The 24,066-nt window shown below is 48.3% G+C and overlaps 1 protein-coding gene across 1 annotated transcript; it reads right to left on the bottom strand.

Annotated features, from left to right (window-relative positions):
• Window positions 1-16,919: 16,919 nt before the first annotated feature.
• On the bottom strand, window positions 16,920-22,913 carry LOC109731787 (uncharacterized). The gene is made up of 5 exons (XM_020290960.4): window positions 22,593-22,913; window positions 22,442-22,491; window positions 18,778-18,901; window positions 18,556-18,663; window positions 16,920-17,715 (listed from the first exon to the last, which is right to left on the bottom strand). Exons 1-5 carry the CDS (start codon window positions 22,780-22,782, stop codon window positions 17,072-17,074), a joined length of 1,116 nt encoding a protein of 371 aa, XP_020146549.1. The 5' UTR covers window positions 22,783-22,913; the 3' UTR covers window positions 16,920-17,071.
• Between the last annotated feature and the right edge of the window lie 1,153 nt (window positions 22,914-24,066).

Raw genomic sequence — 24,066 nt, 5'->3', positions numbered from 1 at the left:
AGTTAACCAAACAGTTAACTACAGCCAATTGTAGCAATTGTATTTGTTTCTCATGTATTTACTACAGCCAAATTCAATTTATTCCTCACATGGTATACAATAACAGAATGCACCCACAACTATTGAACATCGCATTGCAGAATTGAACCAAACAGTTAACTAAACACCACAACACAAATGAACCAAACGTTAACTGAGCACTACATTGCACAATGTATAACCAAACCACGCATGCTTGACAACTTGGAAATATAGCAATTGTATTCGTTTCTCATGTATTTTGTAAAGATAAATTCGATTTATTTCTCACATGGAAGACAATACAAAATTGCGGCCTGAAGAATTGAACATCACATTTGCATAATTGAACCAAACAGTTAACTGAAGACGACAACTAATTAACAAAACACTTAATAAGTGAGCACCACACTACATGACATATAGAACATATAAACTAGAGCAACAGACTGCATGGTGAAATTAGATAGCACAATTCACTAGAATTTGTGAAGGAAAGGCAGGAGCAGCACACGCAACGGGTAAACCAAGCATGCTTACCGGCGTAGCTAGCAAATGGCAAGGTGCTCCTCCAAGATCTGGGGTCGGCACGAATGGCAGCCATCGCGACCTCATCCGCTCATGCGGCCGCGATTTGTTTCTCCGCTGCCAAATGCTCCTTGAGATCCTGGCTATACTACGTGCACCATGGCTTAGGGCGGCGCTTATTTGGTGGAGGGGTCGGTGATTTGGGTGGAAGGTGTCGCGCTCGCGCCGGCAGTCGGGGCATGTGGGATGTGGAAGGAGGAGGAGGATGGGGGTCAGGTGTGGATTACCTGCCTGGATAGACGAGGCCGAGCAGCGTGAAGGAGGATGGGGGTCGGGTTTGATTTTAGAACTTTTATCTGCAGTGAACATGCAACTATAGGTGTGTCGTCAAAAAAATTGGAATTACTCAGGGTTTGTTTGGATGTTTTTATATATTAACTTGGTTTTGTGCATAATTCTAATTTCAACTACATGCACATGCTCTAGTGCATATAAACGGGTTGAAAAATCAAATATGTGTCCTTGGTTGCATGCTTAGGTCCCATGCAAGAAATGGGAATGAATGTCATACACCCTGCCACTGTCACTCGGCCGCAAACATTGGGATACCTGGTTTTTTAATTCTAGTAAATCCAAAACTCGTTTGAAATTCATGAAACTTGGCATGCTATCATGGAGCGGCATCAACATGCCGTGGTAAAAAATTTGTCCCATTTGGGGCAGGTTTGGGTATAAGCTTCTCACAAACCAGAGCTTCTCACAACAAGCGTGATGGTTTCGGTAGGGAACGTGCCACCTTTGGGGACGAAACAATATCAGTTGCCTCTTATTGCTTTCAAAATATTTAGAGTGTCAACATAGAACAACAGGAGTGTTGTGTTCAATTTTGAAATTTTTCGGGGTTCGTTTGGACATTTTTATAAATTAACTGGGTTTTCCAGGCATTTTATGCGCATAATTCAAATTTGAACTACATGCACATGCTCCAGTGCATATAAACTGGTTGAAAAATCAAATATGTGTCCTTGGTTGCATGCTTAGCTAGGTCCCATGCAAGAAATGGGAATGAATGTCACACACCCTGCCACCGTCACTCGGCCACAAACATTGAGAGACCTGGTTTTAAAATTCTAGTAAATCCAAAACTCGTCTGAAATTCATGAAACTTGGCATGCTATCATGGAGCGGCATCAACATGTCGTGGTAAAAAATTTGTCCCATTTGGGGCTGGTTTGGGTATAAGCTTCTCACAAACCAGAGCTTCTCACAACAAGCGTGATGGTTTCGATTGGGAACGTGCCACCTTTGGGGACGAAACGATATCCATTGCCTCTTATTGCTTTCAAAAAATTTCGAGTGCCAACACAGAACAACAAGAGTGTTCTGTTCAATTTTGGAATTTTCGGGGTTCGTTTGGACATTTTTATACATTAACTAGGTTTTCCAGGCATTTTATGCGCATAATTCAAATTTGACACATCCTCTAGTGCATATAAACTGGTTGAAAAATCAAATATGTGTCCTTGGGTGCATGCTTGGGTCCCATGCAAGAAATGGGAATGAATTTCAGACACCAGGGCACCGTTGATTGACGGCAAAACATTGAGATGCCTGGTTTTTAAACTCTAGTAAATCCAAAACTCGTCTGAAATTCATGAAACTTGGCATGCTATCATGGAGCGGCATCAACATGTCGTGGTAATTTTTTTGTCCCATTTGGGGCAGGTTTGGGTATATGCTTCTCACAAACCGAGCTTCTCACAACAAGCATGATGGTTTTCGGTAGGGAATGTCCCACCTTTGGGGACGAAACGATATCCATTGCCTTTATTGCTTTCAAACATTTTTATCATGTCAACAAAGAACAAAAGGAGTGTTGTGTGAATTTTTGTGATTTTTCAGGGTTCGTTTGGACATTTTTATGCATTAACATAGTTTTCAATGCATTTATGTGCATAATTCAAATTTGAACTACATGCACATGCTCCAGTGCATATAAATTGGTTGAAAAATCAAAATTTGTGTCCTTGGGTGCATGCTTAGGTCCCATGCAAGAAATGGGAATGAATTTCAACACCAGGGCACCGTTGATTGCCGGCAAAACATTGAGATGCCTGGGTTTTTAAATTCTAGTAAATCCAAAACTCGTCTAAAATTCATGAAACTTGGCATGCTATCATGGAGCGGCATCAACATGCCGTAATAAAAATTTTGTCCCATTTGGGGCAGGTTTGGGTATATGCTTCTCACAAACCGGAGCTGCTCACAACAAGCATGATGGTTTTCGGTACGGAACGTCCCACCTTTGGGGACGAAATGATATCCATTGCCTTTTATTGCTTTCAATTTTTTTTCTCGTGTCAACATAGAATAACAGGAGTGTTGTGTGACTTTTTGTGATTTTTCGGGGTTCGTTTGGACATTTTTATGCATTAACTGAGTTTTCAATGCATTTATGTGCACAATTCAAATTTGAACTACATGCACATGCTCCAGTGCATATAAATTGGTTGAAAAATCAAAATTTGTGTCCTTGGGTGCATGCTTAGGTCCCATGCAAGAAATGGGAATGAATTTCAAACACCAGGGCACTGTTGATTGCCGACAAAACATTGAGATGCCTGGTTTTTAAATTCAAGTAAATCCAAAACTCGTCTGAAATTCATGAAACTTGGCATTCTATCATGGAATGGCACCAGACATGATGTGGTATTTTTCGTGTCCAGTTTGAGAGAAGGCGCACTCGAATAATGACAGCCAACAAAGGCATTTTGAAAAAATAGCTGCCACTTTAATATCTCAAATGTTTGTATAATTCAAACCGTGTGCGTTCTGTTAACCATTCACGTGACGCCATGTGTCTTGGTTTTAATGGCTATAGGAGTTGTCGTGCGGACAGCTGCTTGACCTTGACTGAACGGGAGGCATGTGAGCGTCGTCCGGTGCGCAGGCTGACCGAGAGGCGTGCAAGCTGTCCTCGAATGCGCAGTCTCACCGGAAAGCGTGCGAGCTGTACGCTGCGCAGGATCACTGGGAAGCGAGCCATTTGACTTCCATGGCGCCCGCCTTGCTCGCATCCTCTCCATTAATGGCACCCAAGCCGTAGTTTAATTCGCTTTTTAAATATAAAATGCTCATAGCAAACGTTTTAGTTAGAACACCCGTATGCAAATCAACAGCTTCCCCAGGAAGCCAAGAGAAAATGTGACGAGCAGGATTTCTGCAGCTCTTGATCGCAAACGTTTTAGATAGAACACCCATATGCAAAGTGAGAGCATTGCAGGATTTGTGCATCCCTTGAACGCAAACGGTCGTTTTGGATGACCCGTGTGCAACCACGTACAAACAATTTGGTAAGATTTGTCAATCCTTGTAACAATGAGATTTGTCAAAGTATGAAGCTAAAAATCACTAGCAGTATCTAATTTTTGCAACTAAAATTCAGTAATTAAGCTTAGATTTCATTCATAGATTAAGCAGTCGTTCTTAATTTATACAAACAGTTCAACTCGACAGCTGAACCGACCAAACTTTTCCCCAATTGTTTCCAACCACGTACTGAAATAGCTAGTTCAACTATATATACTAGCTAATTTTAAGTATGTTCTACAGTTCGATCACACATCTATAGTCAGATGAACTGAACAAAATAGCCCCTAAATACTACTACTACCACGGAGGGGTTTTGTGCAACTTCCGGCGGCCTCTCCTCCGCCGAGCACGCTCACCCGCTCAGTAAGAGGCAGAGGAGGAGGAGCCTACCGACGAGCTGGACAAATGCAATGCGGTGCCTGCCGCTGCTGCACTTTCAGCGACACTCGCCAGCTCGAACGCCCATTGCCGCTCCAGACGATCCCTCTCGAAGAAGCCGGACTGCTCGTAGATCTCCTGATTCCTCGCCTCTGCGTCGGCGTGTGCTGCGGTAAGGCTCTTTGCGTGCTCGACGAGGCGCTCCTCCTCCTCCTGCAGGAACTCGATGTAGCGCGCAAGGTCGCTGACGCACATGCGGGCCTCCACCTTCGCCTCCCGCCTTCGGGCCACGGCGGCGGAGCGGGTGATAATCCCGGCAGTTGACGGTGGGCTGGCGGCCACGACGGCCAATGATGGGGTGGCCCCATGACCACCACCTCCCGCCTTCGGGCCGTGGTGGCAGAGCGGGTGATGGCCACGGTGGCCGGCAGTGGGGTGGCCGCCACGACGGCCACCTCCCGCCTTCGGGCCACAGCGGCGGAGCGGGAGATGGCCATGGCTTTCGACGGTGGTGTGGCGGCAACGGCGGCCGGCAGCGGCGGCGGAGCGTGTGGTGGGTGTTCCGCGCACACCCAATAGGGACGCCACGCGCACTACACTACACCGGGGACTGTGCCGCCGCCGCGGTGTGGCCTCCTAGCTGGAGCTATCCTCTAATGACGGCGGAGTGGCTGAGCGACGACGACGGACCTGTGCCATTGGTGATTGTGGGAGAAGCAGACGAGATAAGCTACAGGGAGGGAGGGGAAAATGCGACGCAGGACTCGCCGGCCGTGAGGGTTTTTATAGCAGGCCGATAAGCATTGGGATTTTGTGGGATTTCACCGAGTTGGGCGGGAAGCTTGTGCGGGAACCTGCGAGGTTGCGTGGGAACGGGATCACCGACGATTCATTGGCGCCACCATTTGGCCAAAAGAACGCCCCCGCGCGCTGCGCAAGCTTGCGCTGTAAGCCGTCTGCGGCAGGCAGGTGACAAGACATGCGAGAGGAGGACGAGAGGACACGTACACATACAGTTAATTAAGAAAACAGTTGCGATTTAATTACCTACTATACCCCCATCCTGGTTTATAAGTAGGACTTAACTAATAAAATATGAATGCATGTCGCAAAGATTATATCGTTGGAGTTGTATTTGAACATAGTTTCCAGCTATACAATTTTTGTAACATGCATTAACACTTTTTTGGTTAAATTTAAGGTTATATACCAGCAAGCATTTGCCCGCAACACACACAGCTTATTCCATCACAAACAGCTCGGATGGATCCACTGTATGCCACGTATCGCACACGCAACTCTAATCTGATTTGTGCTTGATGTCTCCGACATCGCTCGCACAGTTCGTCTTATTTGCCACGTATCACTGTGTCGTCCTTTGCTCGCGTCCCTCGGCAAGCTCTGCTCGCCGTTAGGCGCCGCGGCGCGCTCTGTCGCGTCCGTTGGCACGATTCTGCTCGCGTCCGTCGGCGTGCTCGGCTTGTGGACAGCTTTTCCTTGCGCGTTCAACTACTATATGCATATATATATATATGGTTGCTCGCCGTTGAGGCGACCGTGGAGCGCTCTGCTCGCGTCCCTCCGCGCGCGCTCTGCCAGCGGTTGGGCGTGCGCACGATCACGTCGGGGGCCCCATATGCATGCGGTTGCGCCGCGCACGGTGCCACGCAATGCAGTTACGTGTGGCACGATGGAGTTACGCGCTGCAAATTAGAACTGCCATCAGGGCCTGCCGATATTCCTGTCCGTCCGGCTTCCCCTTTAATTCCCGCGGCCATTATAACCTTAGTCTCTTCAACCTTTCGATCGCGCCCCACAACACAACAAGCACACCCATGACGACACATAGAGAGGGGGTGTCCAGCGGCGCACCAATGGAGTACGGTGAGCATAGAGTGGAGACCCACGCGAGGGAGATGGATCACTCGGTGGTGTACACCATCGACCCGGCCGTGGTGGACGACTATATCAACAGCGTTGAGCAGTTGCTTGCTGGAGACAAGTACAAGGTGGTCGGCATCGACCTCCAGTACACCGCCGGTCGTCCCGGCATAGATCAGAAGGTTGCCGTCGCCCAGTTGTGCGTGCGCCATCATGTCCTCATCTACCACTACTGCATGGCCACAGAGCCTTGCGACCGTTTCAACAGGTTTGTCAACAGCACTAACTACAAGTTCGCCACGGTGGAAACCACCAACGATATAAAAGCGCTCAGTGTTAAGGGCTTGGCCTGCAAGAACCTTGTCGAAATCCGTGACCACTACAGGGTCTGGGGCAGCATGAAGAAGGACTCCCTGGTCGAACTCGCCTCGGCCATCATCGACCCCTACTACGAAAAGATGAAGCAGGATGCCCAGAGAACAAGTCCCGTATCCTGGCACGGGGCCTGGATGCGGCAACTGGATGAACCTCACCTCAGGTTTGCGGCCAAGAGCGTGTACACATGAGATGCACAGGCAGATCGTTGACATGAGGAAGTGCCTCCTTACCCAAATCGACGAGCCCGGATCGAGCCACAAGCAGAGCAAGCGTCACAAGAAGTAGATGATGATCAGATGATCGTTTATGCTAGTTAATCATGCATGTAATATATAGTTTACTTTATTGGTGTGTGGAAATGTCATGTGTGTAGTAGCCACCTATGTAATTATGCATGTAATAGTTTACTTTGGTGTGTGCAAATGCCATGGTTGTAGTAGCCACCTATGTAAGTGGATGTTTAATTTGGTTATGCAAGCATGTCCTTATAAGTGTGTGTGTGTGTGTGTGTGTGTGTCTATATATATATATATATGTTGTTCTGTATGCAATCTCATCGCACAACACACACGTCTTATTAGCAGCAACCGTCTGTGTTATTATCGGTATTCACACACATTTCCGATTACAGACCTGTGTGCTGCGTATCACACACATCTTGTTCATTAGAACCGTTTCTGTTCCCATGTCTCAACGCAAACAGTTCATCCGAGTGAAACACATGTCGTATATCGCACACACCTTTGATCTGGCTGACCGTTTCCATTGTGTTGCCTAATCACAAACAGTTCATCCGAGTGAAACGTATGCTGTACATCGCACACACCTTCATCTGGCTGCCCGTTTCTTTTGTTCCTCCTCATCGCAAATAGTTAATTGAGCTGAATTGTATGCCCTGCAGCGCACAGGCAACTAAAATCTGAACCGTGTTTGATGCATCCTCCATCGCAAATGTTTTGCACCTTTTTTGACGGGTTTTTTACACCACCGTTTGCGATTATGGCATCACACACAGTTTCGTCGAAGGGTCTCTGATCGTAGTGTCGTGTTAGCAGCATCCTGCAGTAGTGTAGTACTTGATACTGGGAAGTTTTACACCCCATCACATCATTCCTAGCCTGATCGGCTATATTTTTATCGTGTCAACTTTTGACTGTGTTACTTGGTCCTTATGCTCAGAGCAACTTCCGACGATGAGCTAAGCTTACGTCGATCTTCCTCATCTTATCATTTCACCTCGAACAACAAGCTTGACTTCGAGCTTGTGTCGAATCTGTGGTTCTCATAGCCTTTCACTTCATCCTTCCTTTTCTGCTCGGTGGCATCTTCATAGAGTCTCTCGACAAAATTTGTCATGATCACCGTCAACACTTTGGCTTCTTCAGATATGTCAATTGAATTCATGGCTAGAAATACCATCCTTGCCTCTCGATGATTTGTGTCAGCATCGACAACATTCTTGTCTTCCCCCCCCCCCAACACAAACTTGATCATATTAATTTTGGGAATACATCCTTTTTGACATGTTGATGGATTGCTACTGAACCCATCGGCCATCTCCTCATCTTTTCCCTGATAAAATAGCATGATATGTTCTAAAAATTCTGATGGATCCTTTGTGTTCCCAAGGTCCGGCCTTTACCTGATGACCATGTCAATGCTATCCCAAAGCATGATTGTGGTACTCCGAACCTCTTTAAAACCATTTGGAGGCACAATGCTAAATGTTTCTTGATCACTTATACAAACACTGTTGTATGGGTAACGTCATGAATTTCCTCTCCCCTTTACCTAAAAGGTAATCTACTACCTTGTCATGGATGTCATCCTCTGCTTGTCCTTGGGAATAATATACTCATGATATTTGTGTTTAAACACATTTTCCTTTCCATTGTTCTGATTAAATTAATAATCATGTTTTCCTTTCCCTTGTTTTGTTTAAACCTTTCTTGTGATCTATATGATCTAAGCAGTAATATTCTTCTGCTTAAATAAACATCTAGCTGTACAACTCTTACAGTAAAACCCTGTTACTATTGTTGTTGACATTCTGGTAACCACTGATGGACGAGAACTTTGCCTAATGGTCCGCCTCGTTCCAACGAGCAGGAAAATGGTTCTCTTCGTCCCTCACCCTTGGTACCAACGTTGATGCCAACATAACTGACAGGCTATCCTATGACATGCCTTGCTATCATATCCGTGCAAGGTGTCGCCGCTTTTCCTACTCTGAACACACAAGGTGGGCCCATAACCCATAGTTCCACAGGATCGAAACCTGACTCTCCTGTACAACCTTGATTCCGAAATATTCTTTGCACTTGGCTTCGCATGTAAATCATGATCTAACTTCCTCACCATGATTCATTCCGGTATCAGAGGCAACATTATGCCTCATTGCTTTGAACCCCTTGTTCACCTGTTATAGGCATCAGCTTGATGCCTACCTGGTTGAAACTTTTCAAACCTCCTTATGGCACTCTCGATTTGTTTCTTGGTGCTTCTAAAATCTCCTTCCTTGAGATAATTACCGGATGCCAATCCTTTCAAACATCTGTCCTTATGTGTTTTTTCTTTATACCCTATTCGTAAGTACGGTGGTGTTTCTGAAGAAAGGTTGACGACTTCATCATGATGCCCTGATGCCGTGAATTGAACACATCAACGTTATGGATCAACCTCTTTGATGAGAGCAGCAAGAAAAGAAGATACGTTAGAATTTCGTAACCAATCCTTTTCCCCTTACTCCACCTCTTAAATCTCGGGACAAGATTTCTTGTAGTAGAGGAGAATTGTAACACCCCCAGTGTCATGCTACAGTAACCTTTGTGATTAAGCTAATCATTTTTTCAAACAGTGCTTAATCACCTTTGTTCAATATCCCATTTGAAATTCCAGTCAATTCAAATTCAAGTGAAGTTTGAAGTTGCTCAAAAGTTAATGGAAAAATGTTCATCATTTGCCAAAAATTCCATAACAATTATTTGTTAAGGAACACAACATCACTTTTGTGCAAAGATGAGCATTAGCAATTATAACCGCACCAATTTAACATTTTTAAATGCTATCCTATTTATGAAAAATACCAAATGAATTCTTCTGGTCTCCAAAATATTTGTGGCACTGTCTAAGATCACCAGGGAATAAAAGGGGCACTTCCCATATTTTTCCTAAGTAAATAGCATGCCCAATATTTTCTTACCCATCTATGTTTATTAAATATAAAAACAGAAAGCAAAGAAGGAGAAAAAGGAGAAGAGAGAAGCCCCCCTTGCCCAACTTGGGCTTCGGCCCACCCGAACCAGCTAACCCAGCTAGGCCACCCACGCCCCCTCCCCGGTCGCTCTCCCCTCCCTCCTGTTCCCCCAGTGCGCGCCGCTACAGGCGCTCGTCGCCGCCCGACCACCCCGCCGGCAACGCCGCAGGTGGATAAGAGCAACCCCCCTCCGGCTCCTCGAGTCCTCCCCCACCTACCTCCACCCACTCACTTCGTCCATTCGCCCCCTCCTCCTCGCTCTTCCTCGCTCGCTCCCTCCACCACCGAGCGGATCCGCCACTGCACGTCACCGATCCCGTGTCGTCCGTTGTCCTCGAGCCTCGCTGCGATGCCGTAGAGCATCCCCGCCCCCGTATACGTCGACTAAGTTGACTCGTCGGAGCTCGGAGACGCTGTTGCGACCCCCACGAGCTCGTCTTCTACCTACGGCTGCCAGCGCTTCTTCAGTGAATGACGCCGATCTACTGCTCCTAGGCGTTCACCAGGCCACCGTGTGCCCTCCTGGTGAGAACCCGCTCCTTTCATCTCTCTCTATGGTGCTGTTCGCCACCCATAGCCGCCGCTCCGCTTGCACCCGCATGCATCGCCATCGACGAGCTCGCCGTCGTGGCCATCGCCACTGTCACGCGCGGCTGAGCCTCGCATCGAGCTCCTGGAGCTCGTGCGAGTCCAACGCCACCACTAGCACGCCTCCCCGTGCTGTGCAGCTCCGGTTCCACCGACGACCGACCCCGTTGTCCGCCGGCGATGACCTAGCGCTCGGCACCGGCCATTTCAGCTCGCGGTCGTGCCGTAGATCAACGCGGAACGTTGCTCCAGTTCGAACGCGACCAACCGCCGTCGTTTTGGCCGCTAGATGGCGATTTCCGACCACCCCTGCTGCGCGCCGCCGCGCGAAATGGTCGCCGGAGTAACTCCGGCGCCGGCTTCCGACGTGTCGCCGTGTGGCCTCCTCTGTGAGGCTGGCGTGTGGGCCCGGTGGGTCCTGTTGACTGGTTTGACCCAGTCAACTACTGACTGGGCACCCCCTGTGCCACTGACGTCCGGGCCCCACCGCTTAATTAGTGTAGTTAAAACATTTTCTAAAATAAACTTACTTAATTATCCTAATATGTCACTCACATGTGGGGCCCGTTAGCTAATTAGTCTTTGTTTAGTTTTAATTAAAATCAGGTAAGCTTCTGTCACTGCCATGTGGGACCCACTAGTCAGGTTTGACCTGGTCAGCCGCTCTGTTGACTGCTGACGTCATCAACACGTCATGTTGATGTCATATTCCATTTCTGTTATTTTAAATAATTTCAGAAAATGTTATAAACTTTAGAAAATCATAGATAATAAACCGTAACTTGGATGAAAATGCTTTGTACATGAAAGTTGCTCAGAAAAATCCAACGAATCCAAATACACGGTCTGTTCATCTGTCACATGCCCCTAGCATGCTGAACATGGAACAGTCCCCTCTCTTTCATTTGTCCAAAAAAGTCAAACGCCGGGAAAACCTCTCCGCATGTTTTCCCTCTCCGTTTGCAACATGTAGTACTGCGTTAGAACACCCCTAGCTATGCATATCGTCATGTCATGCTTAGTGATGCATCTGCTTGCTTATATTTGTTGTTTCTTCCCCCTCTTCTCTCCGGTAGACCCCGAGACCGATGTTGCCCCTGTGATCGACTACATGACCGACGACTCTTCTTCCTTTGCAGCAGAGCTTCCAAGCAAGCCCCCCTTTGATCATTCCAATATTGCCCATTCTATTCTCTTATGCTTGCATTAGATTTTGCTACTGTAATTGATTGCTCCTATTCTGATGCATAGCCTGGTTTTGCTACCTGCTTTCGTACCTTACCTGCTTATTCTAAAATGCTTAGTATAGGCTGGTTGGAGATCCATCAGTGACCCCCATCTTGTCCCAGTTTCCCGGCCCGCCTTATGTTCGACGACTCGATCAACGAGATCGACGTCCAGGCCCTGACACCGCACATCACCCCCCCCCCCCCCCCGCCTTAGTTGTACGACTCTGCAGAGTTACTATCGAGTGCCGAGGATGATACCTCATCAGCACTTCTAATGTTAACCTTGTAGTGTACCTATTCGGTCGTGGTCATCGAGGGTGATTCCTCCTTGACCACTCTCGATAATGACTCTATCGTGCAACCCCTCAAGTGTGGACCAATGAGGATGATTCCTCCAAGTCCACCTTGATGGTTACATCGAGTGGGAATCCATCGAGGGTGATTCCTCAGGTTTCCCCCTTGGTGTTAGACACACGGTTACTATGGTTACTATGACTTTACACCGAACCATGTTACTAAAGACGGGTCGGCCCTGAGGGGTACCCGCGCGAGCATATTTGCAAGATAATTACGAGGCGTAGCCGGGTATTCTTAGACCTTGCCGCAAGTCCTTGAGACAGGGCGACGGGGTCACATCTTTCGTGAGTCTCTGCTTGTTACCGCGCGTTCCTAATCCACTAAGATTTGGATATTTGATCCGAGGGGCCTCTAGCCTGATAGCACTAACCATCACGTGTGCATAGTATGGGCGTTCTGCATCGTATGCATCAGCCGAAGCTTAATAGACGTTATGCGACTGAGCGGCGTGTGCCGGGTTGGACTGCGTAAGCACGTGCCTTTTTAAGGAGGTAGCTAGGTCTGCTCACCGGCCGCATACGCAACATGCAGGAGCGTCCGGGGCGATGGCCCAAGACCCCTGGGGGCATTGGTTTAGTCCAGCATGCTGACCTCTCTATTAAGCCTAGGTCGTGTTGCGGCGTATCGTTTGGCCGAGGCCGTGCATGACCTAGTAAAGTGTGTCCGGCCAGAGTTAAGAGAGCATGGTGGGTAAGTTGGTGCACCCCTGTAGGGAAGAGAACATCTATCGACGGCCTGTCCTACGGTAACGGACACTCGGAGTTGTATCCCGATCGACACAACTAGAACTGGATACTTGTAATGAGAAATGGATAGTATGGCTCTGGGATTGCTTTCTCGCAGGGAGTTAAGGAAGAATCTCTGGGCGAGGTTGATAACACTACTACTACTTTACATTATGTTGATATGTACTCTTCTAAATGCTGCAAGATGCTTGAAGATGCTGAAGATGCTAGTCTTCGATAGGACTAGGCCTTCTCTCTATTCTGGCATTTCTGCAGTCCAGTCCACATATACAACCTCCCTTTGATAATGTTGCATATATAGTGTAGATCCTTACTTGCTTAGTACTTCGGATGAGTACTCACGGTTGATTTGCTTTCTTTTTCTCCCCGTATCCGTTTGATGCAACCAGATGACGGAGCCCCGAAGCAAGTTGTCCTCGCCGACGACTACCACTACTACCCCGAGGGTGGATACTACTACGAGTTGGCCGACGACCAGGAGTAGTTAGAAGCCTCCTAGGCAGGAGGCCTTGCCTTTTCGATCGTAGATGCTTTTGTGCTGGCCTTCTTAAGGCAAACTTTTCAACTTATATCTGTACTCAGATATTGTTGCTTCCGCTGACTCTTGTGTATTCGAGCCCTCGAGGCCCCTGGCTTGTAATATAAAGCTTGTATTATTTTAACTTGTGTCTAGAGTTGTGTTGTGATATCTTCCCGTGAGTCCTTGATCTTGATCGTACATATTTGCATGTATGATTAGTGTACAATTGAATCGAGGGCGTCACACCGGCCAAAGCGTTGCGCTGGACGCAAGCGGGCCTTGCGATCGCTAGATCGTGCGAGTACTAGGCGACGGGAGCACCGCTAAAAAAAGGCGATAGAAGCACTCTTATCCAAAGGTTTTCTTCATCATCTTCTTCCCCATGTCGTGGACTCCAGGGGCACCCGCACCAGCACGCACCAGCCCCTGCCTGCATCACTGCACGCCGGTTCGACCGCTGCACACCAGATCGTCTCCGGCCGCGACCATGGCACCCTCGGCCATGCGTGTGATCCCTCGCCCCCATTTGCAGCTCCCCGTTTGTCTCCCGCTGTAAGCACCTTATGTCCCTGAAGGCTCAAGCTTTTTCCACCAAGGTTGAAGCTTTTTTCCTCAACAGTTGTAGCACCAACGCGATGGATCACGCCGGTTCCAACGTCCGTCGTCGAGGTCGCAGGTCCCCGCCCTAACGACTCCTAGCATGCAGTCACAACAGTGGTAGCAAAAAAGCGCACGCAGACACTGGGGAGCCGCGGGGCGACAACATGGCGGTGCTGCATCGGCACCGAGCTACAACCGTCGCCACGCGGAGCTGCAACCCAGAGGGTGCAGCTGTTGCATGGGTAGAGCTGGGGACGAGGGCAGCGACCGACAAAGAGGATGGCCGTCGAGGGCGCTGTGGTGGTGCTTCAAGCTCGGGGTGGGGTGTCGGTGGCGCTCGGGGCATTGCAATTTTTTTGAGGGAAAATGACTCGCAAGAGAACGAAGCGGTGGGACAGATCTGATGGCCTTTAATCGCTGCATCGGGCGGCTGGGGCTCGACCAGCCTAACTATTGGGCCAACGCGCGCGGTGCCTAGTGTCCGCCTTTTTGGTTTAGGTCGACACGTTGGGCCGGTATTTTTTTCTTATTCGGCCCAAATGGACATGCGCGGACGAAAGCCAGGCGCCGGATACCGGCAAATCAGCTAACCGGCGCATACCCCCTCTGTGCCTTGGGCCGGCCCACTTTCATAATTTTTTCTTCTGTTCTATTAAAGTTCAGAAAACATGGGACCACCGAGTTTCGAACTCGAGACCTCCAGGAAATGTACAGACCGTGGTAACCAACAGACTACATAAGAGCATCTCTAGCAGACCCCGCATTTCGCCGAACTGTAAACTGTGTTTACAGTTCACACGGGGGCGCTTACGCAGGCTCAAAATCGCGGCGACAGAACAGAAACTGTACCCAAACCCGTAAAATTTAAAAAACTTGTTTCGCGTGAGAAATTTAAGCAAAAGCTCGCTGGAGCTCGCTCGCATAGATAGTTCTTCTTCGCATCATTAGTTCTTCTTCACATAAGTTCGTACACAGCATGCATATATTACATATAAGTTCGCCGGACCTAGACCGGGCCTACGCTACCGTACCACTATACAAAATTGAGCTCACTGGAGTTCGTGCAGTAGCTGCCCAGCAGCGGCGCTCAAGAGGAGTCGAGGTCGATGTAGAGCTTCGCCTGCTCCACCTTTATCACTCGTAGGTCAGCCTCCTTGGACGTGTGCGCCTGCGACGTGTGGACGCCCATCTGGAGGAAGAGCCACTCGTACTCTAGCTCGCGCCGGATGCGCTCTTCCATCTCCTCCTGCTCCCTCGCAGACCGCTCGAGGACGACGCGCTCGAGGAGCTCCTCCTGGCCCGGGGGGAGGTAGTCCTCGGGCACGATGACGCCTCGGCGCGCCGGCGCATCGGGCACGGCGCGAGGCGAGAGCTCCTCCTTCGGCTCGCTCTTCACCGGAATGAGTCGCGAGCTCGATGCGCCCGCGGATGAGCTGGCGATCGAAGTCCTCAAGCTCGCGGCGGTCGAACGCCGGCGTTGGCCGGCTACCGCGGTTGAGCCACCGGCGCGCCCCCCGCTTGCGCGCGGCGTCAGATTTGGCGCGGCGGCGGCGCTCCGCCTCATCCCCAGAGCCGTCCATGGCTTTCGCTGGCTTGTCGGCGGCGACAAATCGAGCTGCGCGGTGGGGAATCGGGGGGAGGGGGAACGCGGCTACGGGGGCATAGGGTTTTGACCCGCATCTGCCCCTCAAACCCACAGTTATACTGCCTCGGGGGTATCGTTTGCAGGCCGCGGCAAAAAAATTACGGGCCGGACGAGTATACGGGCTCTGCTCTGGCCAGAAAATTGGGCCGACCCGTATACTCGCCGGAATTATGCGGGTTCGCGCGTTATGCGGAGTCTGCTAGAGTTGCTCTAAGCACTTTTGGTTATTTTAGGCATGACCCTATTCTTAGTTAAAAAAACACAATGGTTTCTCTGTTTTCGGTTTTAGTTTTGGACGATTTTTCTTCTATTTATCTCTTTCTCTTTCTTTTTTCCTTTATTCTCTTTTTTAAAATCCGTTCACCTTTTTCAAATTCGTGAACTTTTCATAAATTCGTAATTGTTTTTTCAAATTTGTGAACTTTTTTCGAAACACGTGAACTTTTTCAGAAACGATGAACTTTTTCTCAAACTTGATGAACTTTTTTCAAAATTGATGAACTTTTTTTTCAAATTCGATGAACTTTTTTCAAAATTGATAAAAAAATTCAAATTTTGGGCGAACTTTTATTAAAATCGATGAACTTTCTTTCAAATTCGATGAAAATTTTCAAATTAGTGAACTTATTTAAAACGGAATAAACATTTTTTTCAAATACACTATTCTTTTTGAATTCATGAACTTTTTTCGATTATTCGATTTCTTGAACAATTTTTTATATTCCTTTTTTGTTTTATTGCATTTTCTCCGAAAGTGAAGCACTAGTGGTCAAATTGTGAACGAGTTTTTTTTTAGGCAAACCGAACGAACAGAACGCATCCAGAGAAGAGATACGTCACGTGCGATCGCTTGCCTGGCAGTTGGGCTGGCCCATGGAGCGGGGGCGCGTGGGCGCTGCCTCCCTTAGCTGGCGCCGAAGGCGCTGAGGAGGAGGTCTCCGGACGAAATGAGTCGCCCAGTTGAAGTTGCTCTAAGCTTCCCAATTGGTTACTGCGCGTGGACTGGCCCATGGAGCGGGGCGCGTGGGCGCTGCCTCCCTTAGCTGGCGCCGAAGGCGCTGAGGAGGAGGTCCACGGACGAAATAAGTCGCCCGGTTGAAGTTGCTCTAAGCTTCCCAGTCGGTTACTGCGCGTGGACTGGCCTATAACTGGCGTTGAGAACGGTTTGAGATATATCGACGCACCCGTACATGAGGGGCATTTCATAACTTTCTCAGTTTTCAGTGCAAAACCAGTTCTTTTGGCCGATTCCCCCATAATCTTTAGAATCGACCCTTCATCCAACTTTTCCCAGATTCTTGAACCCACACTTTTTTTACAATCCTACCTAGTTAGGATGTGAACAGTTAGGATTATAAAAACTATGGGTATAAAATTCTGGGAGAAACTGGGTGAAGAATCGATTCTTAAGATTCTGAAAGAATCAACCAAAAGAACTGGGCCTCATACCCGAGATTATTATTGCTGATCTTCCTACCAAGTACCGACACCAAAAGAGTCACAAACATCAGGAGACCGGTCACTCGACTGAAGTGGCCTAAACAGCGATACCATCCTTGGGTCGACCAGCTCTAGCTAGAAGGAGAACTTGAACACCATGTCATGCTTGTACGCCGCCTGGCCAGGCCTCACAATCTGCGACGGGAAGTCGGGGTGGTTCACGGCGTCGGGGAACCCCTGCGTCTCGAGGCACAGCGCGCCGTACTGCCCGTACACCCTGCCGCCCTTCCCCTTGACGTCCTGGAGGAAGTTGCCGGTGTAGAACTGCACGCCGGGCTGGTCCGCCCACAGCTCCAGCGCGCGCCCGGACGCGCCGTCCCGGACGGCCGCCACCTTGCGCAGCGCGCGCGCGTCCCCGTCGACCACGTAGTTGATGTCGTAGCCGTAGATGGTGCTGCCGTTGCTGCTGCCGCCCACGACCTGGCGGAGGTGCTCGCGCACGGCGGTGGGCGCCCGGAGGTCGTAGGGCGTGCCGGCCACGGGCGCCAGCTGCCCCGTCGGGATGAGCGTGGCGTCCACGGGCGTGTACTGGGACGCGAACAGCTGGACCGTGTTGCCCAGGACGTCGCCGCTGCCCTGGCCGCCCAGGTTCCAGTACGTGTGCTGCGCCAGGTTCACCGGGGTGGCCTTGTCCAGCGCCGTCGCGTTCATGCGCACGCTCAGCACGTACGGGCTCGACAGCTCGTACGTCACGTACACGTCCAGGGCCCCGGGGAAACCTGTAATTCACAGAGACAAGATTGTAACTTTCCATCTACGGACTCAATTGCACCGCACATGCACAAACGGTTTGCAACGTTTGTAGAAAAGGAAAAACATTTGGGTGCAACTATTTTTTTTTCTTTACTAGATTCTCGGCGTGCACGATGCCATTCTGCCGTCAAGATGGTCATGATCTTGGACTGTTGTGTTGGATAGCAAAAGGGGAGGGGAAAAGGAAGCACCCAACCGAGCAAGATAATCAACCATCTCAAGTGGATGATAATTGATACAGGACCACATGAACGCATCATGGTGTGGGCACTGCTACTTGATTGATGATTTTGGGCGGATATTTGCCTCGGCCAGTTATTTTTTTCCATTTTAAAAGTGGAAGAATATTTTTTTCAGGTATTTGCATCGTTAGATGCACACCGCAAAAATTAAATATTTGCTAGACCGTTACATTTGCTAGACCCAAGTCGATTCTTCATACCAGAAAGTACCATTTCTATTCTTAACAAACCTAGCTTGCATCCTGTGCTCTGGATCTTGTGAAATGTGAGTTTCACTGCTACTCTTCATGATGAGACCTAATTATCTATACTGTAAAAGTGTGAAATTCTAGGTTTGTTTTGGTTACTACTGTCTACTACTCCTACTACATTAGAATCATGGCTGATGTTTCAGCTCATAAATTCCCGTATGAGTACAACACACAGGGTCAGTGGTCAAATATGCAGTAGCAGTGATCCAGATTTTCTTCAGATTTGCTGAATAGTACGTACTACTTGGAAAGTGACCGATACTTGAAGATCTGGAAAACAAAGAAGTACAAATTTAGACTAAATAATCGTTACCTTGTTCTCCGTCGAAGCTATGGTAGTACAGTGTGATGTGTGGGGAGTCACCCCCACTAACATATTCCTTCACCGTCCATATAACTTTGCTGAAGCCCCTATGGCCACCTGAGCAAGAGCAAGATAAATAAATAACTTGATTGTCCGTATATATACCTACCATGAGTTTGTTTCACAGAATGACATAGATATCTAAACTGTGGAGCATAAATAGTTAAATACCATGAAGTGCGTTCTTGCCATCGTTGGCATATAGGTGGTAGACTTTTCCATCGAGCACGAAGCGCGCCTTGGCAACCCTGTTGGCTACTCGTCCAACAAGCGCTCCAAAGTAACTGGATCCGTTCTGAATGGCAAGATTCGTCACAAAACCAGTCAAGCAAGGTGTTAAGATTTACCCTTTGAGTTTGAGGAGATAATTGACTACAATTAATCACTCTGAACTGTCATTCTCTGGGTTTTTCATAAAACTTTTCCTTTCCGAGATTGCATGCAGATATTTCCCCTTTGAAAACGATGGATGTAACTTTTTCAAGAACTTAGTTGGCTGGCTTCGTGTGACTAAATTGTAACCTTATTTGACATGGAGAAGTGAAGCTTTCCCGAAAGAAACTTGATTGAAAAAACTTAAAAGAAAAACTAAAAGTGGAGGATAAGTTAATGGTGATCCAAATGGAACATAACAAAGCTCCAGGTCCAGATGGTTTTCCCGCAGAATTCTATCAGAATTTCTAGGATATAATCAAGTCTGACCTAATGGAGTTGTTTAATTGCCTTCATGCCGACAAACTTGACCTATTCAGACTTAATTTTGGTGAGATTGTCTTGTTGCCGAAGATTAAGGAGGCTGAACGGATCCAACAATTCAGACCCATATGCCTCCTTAATGTCAGCTTCAAAATTTTCACCAAGGTGGCTACGAATAGGTTAAACTCGGTAGCTGACCATGTTGTCCGGCCATCTCAAACGGCTTTCATGCAAGGAAGAAATATACTTGATGGCGTAGTAATCCTGCATGAAACCGTCCATGAGATGCACCGAAAAAACATGAGTGGAGTAGTATTCAAGATCGACTTTGAAAAAGCCTATGACAAGGTCAAATGGTCTTTCCTCCAACGGGCCCTAAGGATGAAAGGTTTCTCCGATAAATGGCGCGAGTGGATCCATAATTTTGTAACTGGAGGTAGTGTGGCCATCAAAGTCAATGATGATGTAGGCCATTACTTTCAAACAAAAAAGGATTACGACAGGGTGACTCCATGTCTCCAATGTTATTTAACATTGTCGCTGACATGTTGGCTATTCTGATTGAGCGCGCCAAGCAGGACGGCCAGATTGCAGGAGTAGTGCCACACCTTGTGGATGGCGGTCTCTCTATTCTGCAATATGCCGATGACACGATTCTCTTTATGGAACATGACCTGGACAAGGCTCGAAACCTTAAACTCTTGTTGTCAGCGTTTGAGCAAATGTCGGGTCTTAAAATAAACTTCCATAAAAGTGAACTTTTCTGCTTTGGAGAAGCCACTCAGGCGGCGGCCGAATATGCTGACCTGTTTGGTTGCGCACATGGCCAATTCCCGATTAAATATTTGGGAATACCGATTCATTATCGGCGTCTCACTATTGCAGAGTGGAAGCATGTAGAGGAGCGGTTAGAGAAACGATTGAGTAGTTGGAAAGGCAAATTGCTCTCAGTTGGAGGACGGCTGGTTTTGATTAACTCTGTCCTCACAAATATGGTTCTCTATATGCTTTCTTTCTTCCAACTCCCAAAAGGGGTCTTGCAAAGACTGGACTATTTTAGATCCAGATTCTTTTGGCAAGGAGATGGTGAAAAGAAAAAATATAGACTGGCCAAATGGAGTGTGGTTTGTAGGCCGAAAGACCAAGGTGGCCTTGGAATTCATGACTTGCAAATCAAGAATGAGGCCCTACTTAGTAAATGGTTGTTCAAACTTCTTACCGAGGATGGTGTTTGGCAAACCATGTTGCGCAACAAGTATCTAGGCCAAAAGGTGGTGTCTCAGGCATATTGGACACCTGGCGACTCGCACTTTTGGGCTGGCCTAATGGCGGCAAAGAAACATCTCTTTCGCTTTGGGTCTTTCGCGATAAGGGACGGGTCAGAGGTTCGTTTCTGGGAAGACATCTGGCTAGGCAATGCCAGTCTTGGAGAACAATATCCAGCCCTGTACAACATTGCTCGCGAAAAGAATAATACTATTGCGCAAGTGCTCAGTTCATCCCCACCCAATATTTCGTTTAGGCGGGATTCGATTGGCCCCCGACTTATGTCATGGCACTATCTTTTATCCTGTCTGGATTCGATTAATATTAGACAAGGCCGGGATGTGTTTCGCTGGAACCTTACTACATCAGGGTCATTCACAGTAGACTCTATGTACCGTGCACTCATGCATTCTGAGGTACCGGTGAGTAACAACAAGAAAATCTAGAAGTCGAAGATTCCACTAAAAGTTAAAATCTTCATGTGGTATCTTCGTAGGGGAGTTGTTCTAACCAGACAACCTCGCACGACGCAACTGGCCAGGGAGTAAGAAGTGTTGTTTTTGTACTCATGAAGAGACAATCAAACACCTCTTTTTCCAATGCAAGTTTGCACGTACTACGTGGTTAATCATCCAAATAGCGTCAAATTTGTATCCGCCCACAAGTGTCGCCAATATTTTTGGTCATTGGTTGGACGGTATTCCAAATAGATTCAAAACGCTAATACGGTGGGAGCATACGCCTTACTATGGTCGCTTTGGTTATGTAGAAATGATTTGGTTTTTAATGATAAAAATGCTTCTCCTTTGCAGTTATTTTCCGTTGTACGCACTCGCTTCGTACGTGGTCTACGCTACAACGAGTGGAGTACCAACCGATGTTCAAGGCGGTGTGTACGCGGTTGGAGCAGGTGGCTACGGTGGTTTTTACCCAACATGGGTGGCAGCATAATCTCCGGATCGGTCCACCATCCCTTACGACATAGGCATAGTGTCGGTCTATAGGACTCTACTGTCGCCGATTTGTCGTTTTTTTTCATTCATTTTGTCAGACTTTCCGTGTTAGGCTGTGTGCATCCTAGTTATGCAGAGGCCGGGTGTTACCCATAATGCTTTGTATCCGCTTGATGCTACATTTCGAGATAATAAAAGCGCCATTTATCGAAAAAGTTAATGGTGATCAAGACCGGCATCACATGGTGAGGTTGTCACTTGTCCTTTGCGTGGTCATATGCTATTTTCACGGGTAACATGGCCACTGGTATAGCTCATAGAATGGCATCCAGCTAATCGCTTTACATGTTTTGTTATGTAACTTTGCCACACCGGTGTCGTGTCGTCCACGCAAGTGAGGCGTGGCCATTGCAACATAACTTGTGTGCCGATTGTTTTCTAGTACCCCCTCCCTCCCAAATAAGTGACCCGGTTTTAGTTCAAGAGGGAGTGTGTCTTAACAGCTGGACCATAACTTGTGGAAATTTTTAACTCGTATACTGAAGCCGGCGCTACGGATTCTAAATGAATTGATGGGCTTGATATGTGAAATCGGAGTGACTTGACAGCTGACAGCAATTTATGGGATGTTTCAATCACCAATTAACTCCCCTGCCGTTTCGAAATGCAAAAAAAAAAAAAAAAAATCTCTAATTAAGCTGAGTATATCTTCTTTCCTAGATAGAAAAATGTACTCCGTATTGTCTGTACGTTACGCTGTTCTACAATCTACATCAATCTAGGATGCGAAAACTGAAGAATTCACAAGTTGTGGCAGAGGCAGAGTAGACAGTGCTCTCCAGAAAACAGAATAGAGATGCATAATAATCACTAAAGAAGAGTGGGCTTATGGATGAGGACGATCGAGTCTGTGAACTTACAACATATTCAGCGATGGTGTCATAGCCAAGGACGACATCGCCCAAATTCCCTGACAGAGAGAAAGAAAAGCTCAGACATAGTTCCTAATGGCGGTCACAAAAGCATCGCAAGATCCAAGAACATGAACCAAAGGGAAATCCCAAGACACACCTTTGGAATCCGGAAAGACGACGGACGTGACGGTGGCGCCCCAGTTGGTCACCTTGGCAGAGAAATCTCCCTTCCTGAGCTCGTAGACGCCGACCATCTTCCTCCCCGCCGCATTGGCGCCGGGGGCCAAGGACGCGAGGCACAGCGCCGCGAGAAGAGGAAGAAGAAGCAGCAGCGGTGCTCTGGCCATCGCAGCAAGCTGCGAGAGGAAGACGAAGAGAGGAGGGGTGGGCTACTGGGTGGGTGTGCAGACCAGTTGCTCGGGGAGACTGGATGGGTCGTGGGCGGATATGTGGTCAGAGTGTCAGACATATAAAGCGCAGCGCATGGATGTGATGGTGGCGTGGTGACAAATCTGAAGTGTCTGTTTCCCCCTCGGTTTCTGCTCCCGAGGCCCCGTAGAAATGTCACGGCTTTGTCTTTGTCCTGTGCTCCGCGTGCGTCCCCTGGCGAGACTCGCTCCTCTCGCCGTGCCCGTCCAGCGCTGGCGCCGATGGGATGGGTGTGTGAACGGCGAGCCGGAATATTTGGATGCTCTCCTTCCTCTATGATTACCGACGATTTGGCACTTGAACGTGTACACTGACCGGCATCGTGTTTGTTTGTTGCATACGCAGAGTGGTGCACGTTACGTTACGACGGTGGGATTATTGATGCGGAGAGCAAGGAGAAGCATCGTCGCGAACGGGTCGTGCGATCGCATCCGCTGGCTGCAGCGCCGTGAGGCAGGGGTGATAATCTGCCCGCGACGTCTGCCTCGGGGGAGAACGGATTTCTCACTTGAGAGTGATACGGTGCAGCGTCTTCTCGGGCAAGATTCGCCTCCGATAAGCGCCTCAAGTAGTTTTTCTTTAAACGAGGCAATGCGCCTCAAGTAGTACGTTTGTCTCTTTGGTAACGTAGCAGCAGCGAGTCCCCAAGCAGGCGTTTGGTAGCCGGTATTCCCCTAAATCACGACCGTTCAATGTAAATTGACATGTTTGATAGCATGTGTTTAATATTTGCTCTGCATAGTATGAATCTTAAAACATCCCCAACCACACCTGCTAGGAACGGTGGAATCGGCCATCTTCTCTCAAACAGACTCGGGCGATGCAGGGGAGGGGAACGCGGCGCCGAGCCCATGCGAGCAGCGAAATGGCATGAGCTCGCGCGCATCCCCCAGAAGCGGCGAAGGAATTGGGCCAGCTCTGGCCGAATCGGTCGCTATATAGCCAACTTTGGCTCACCGTAAAAAAAACCGTCACCATTCCCTCGTCCCTCGAGCACTCCGTCCCGCGCGGATTTCGTCACAGACGAACGGGTAAGCAGCGCGTCTTCTCCGCCTGGCGGTAGACGACAATGACGGTTGTCTTCCTCCTCTTCTTCGACATGGTCCGTGCCTCCACCCGGCTTCATCGATGGCGTTCGATCATTCCCTCCTCCCTACTCGTTCTAACTTAGATCCGTGAGCATGTGGATAGCATTGTAGACT

The sequence above is a fragment of the Aegilops tauschii genome, chromosome 2, assembly GCF_002575655.3.
Source record: "Aegilops tauschii subsp. strangulata cultivar AL8/78 chromosome 2, Aet v6.0, whole genome shotgun sequence".
Classification (NCBI taxonomy): domain Eukaryota; kingdom Viridiplantae; phylum Streptophyta; class Magnoliopsida; order Poales; family Poaceae; genus Aegilops; species Aegilops tauschii.
This window is presented reverse-complemented; position numbering and strand designations above follow the sequence as displayed.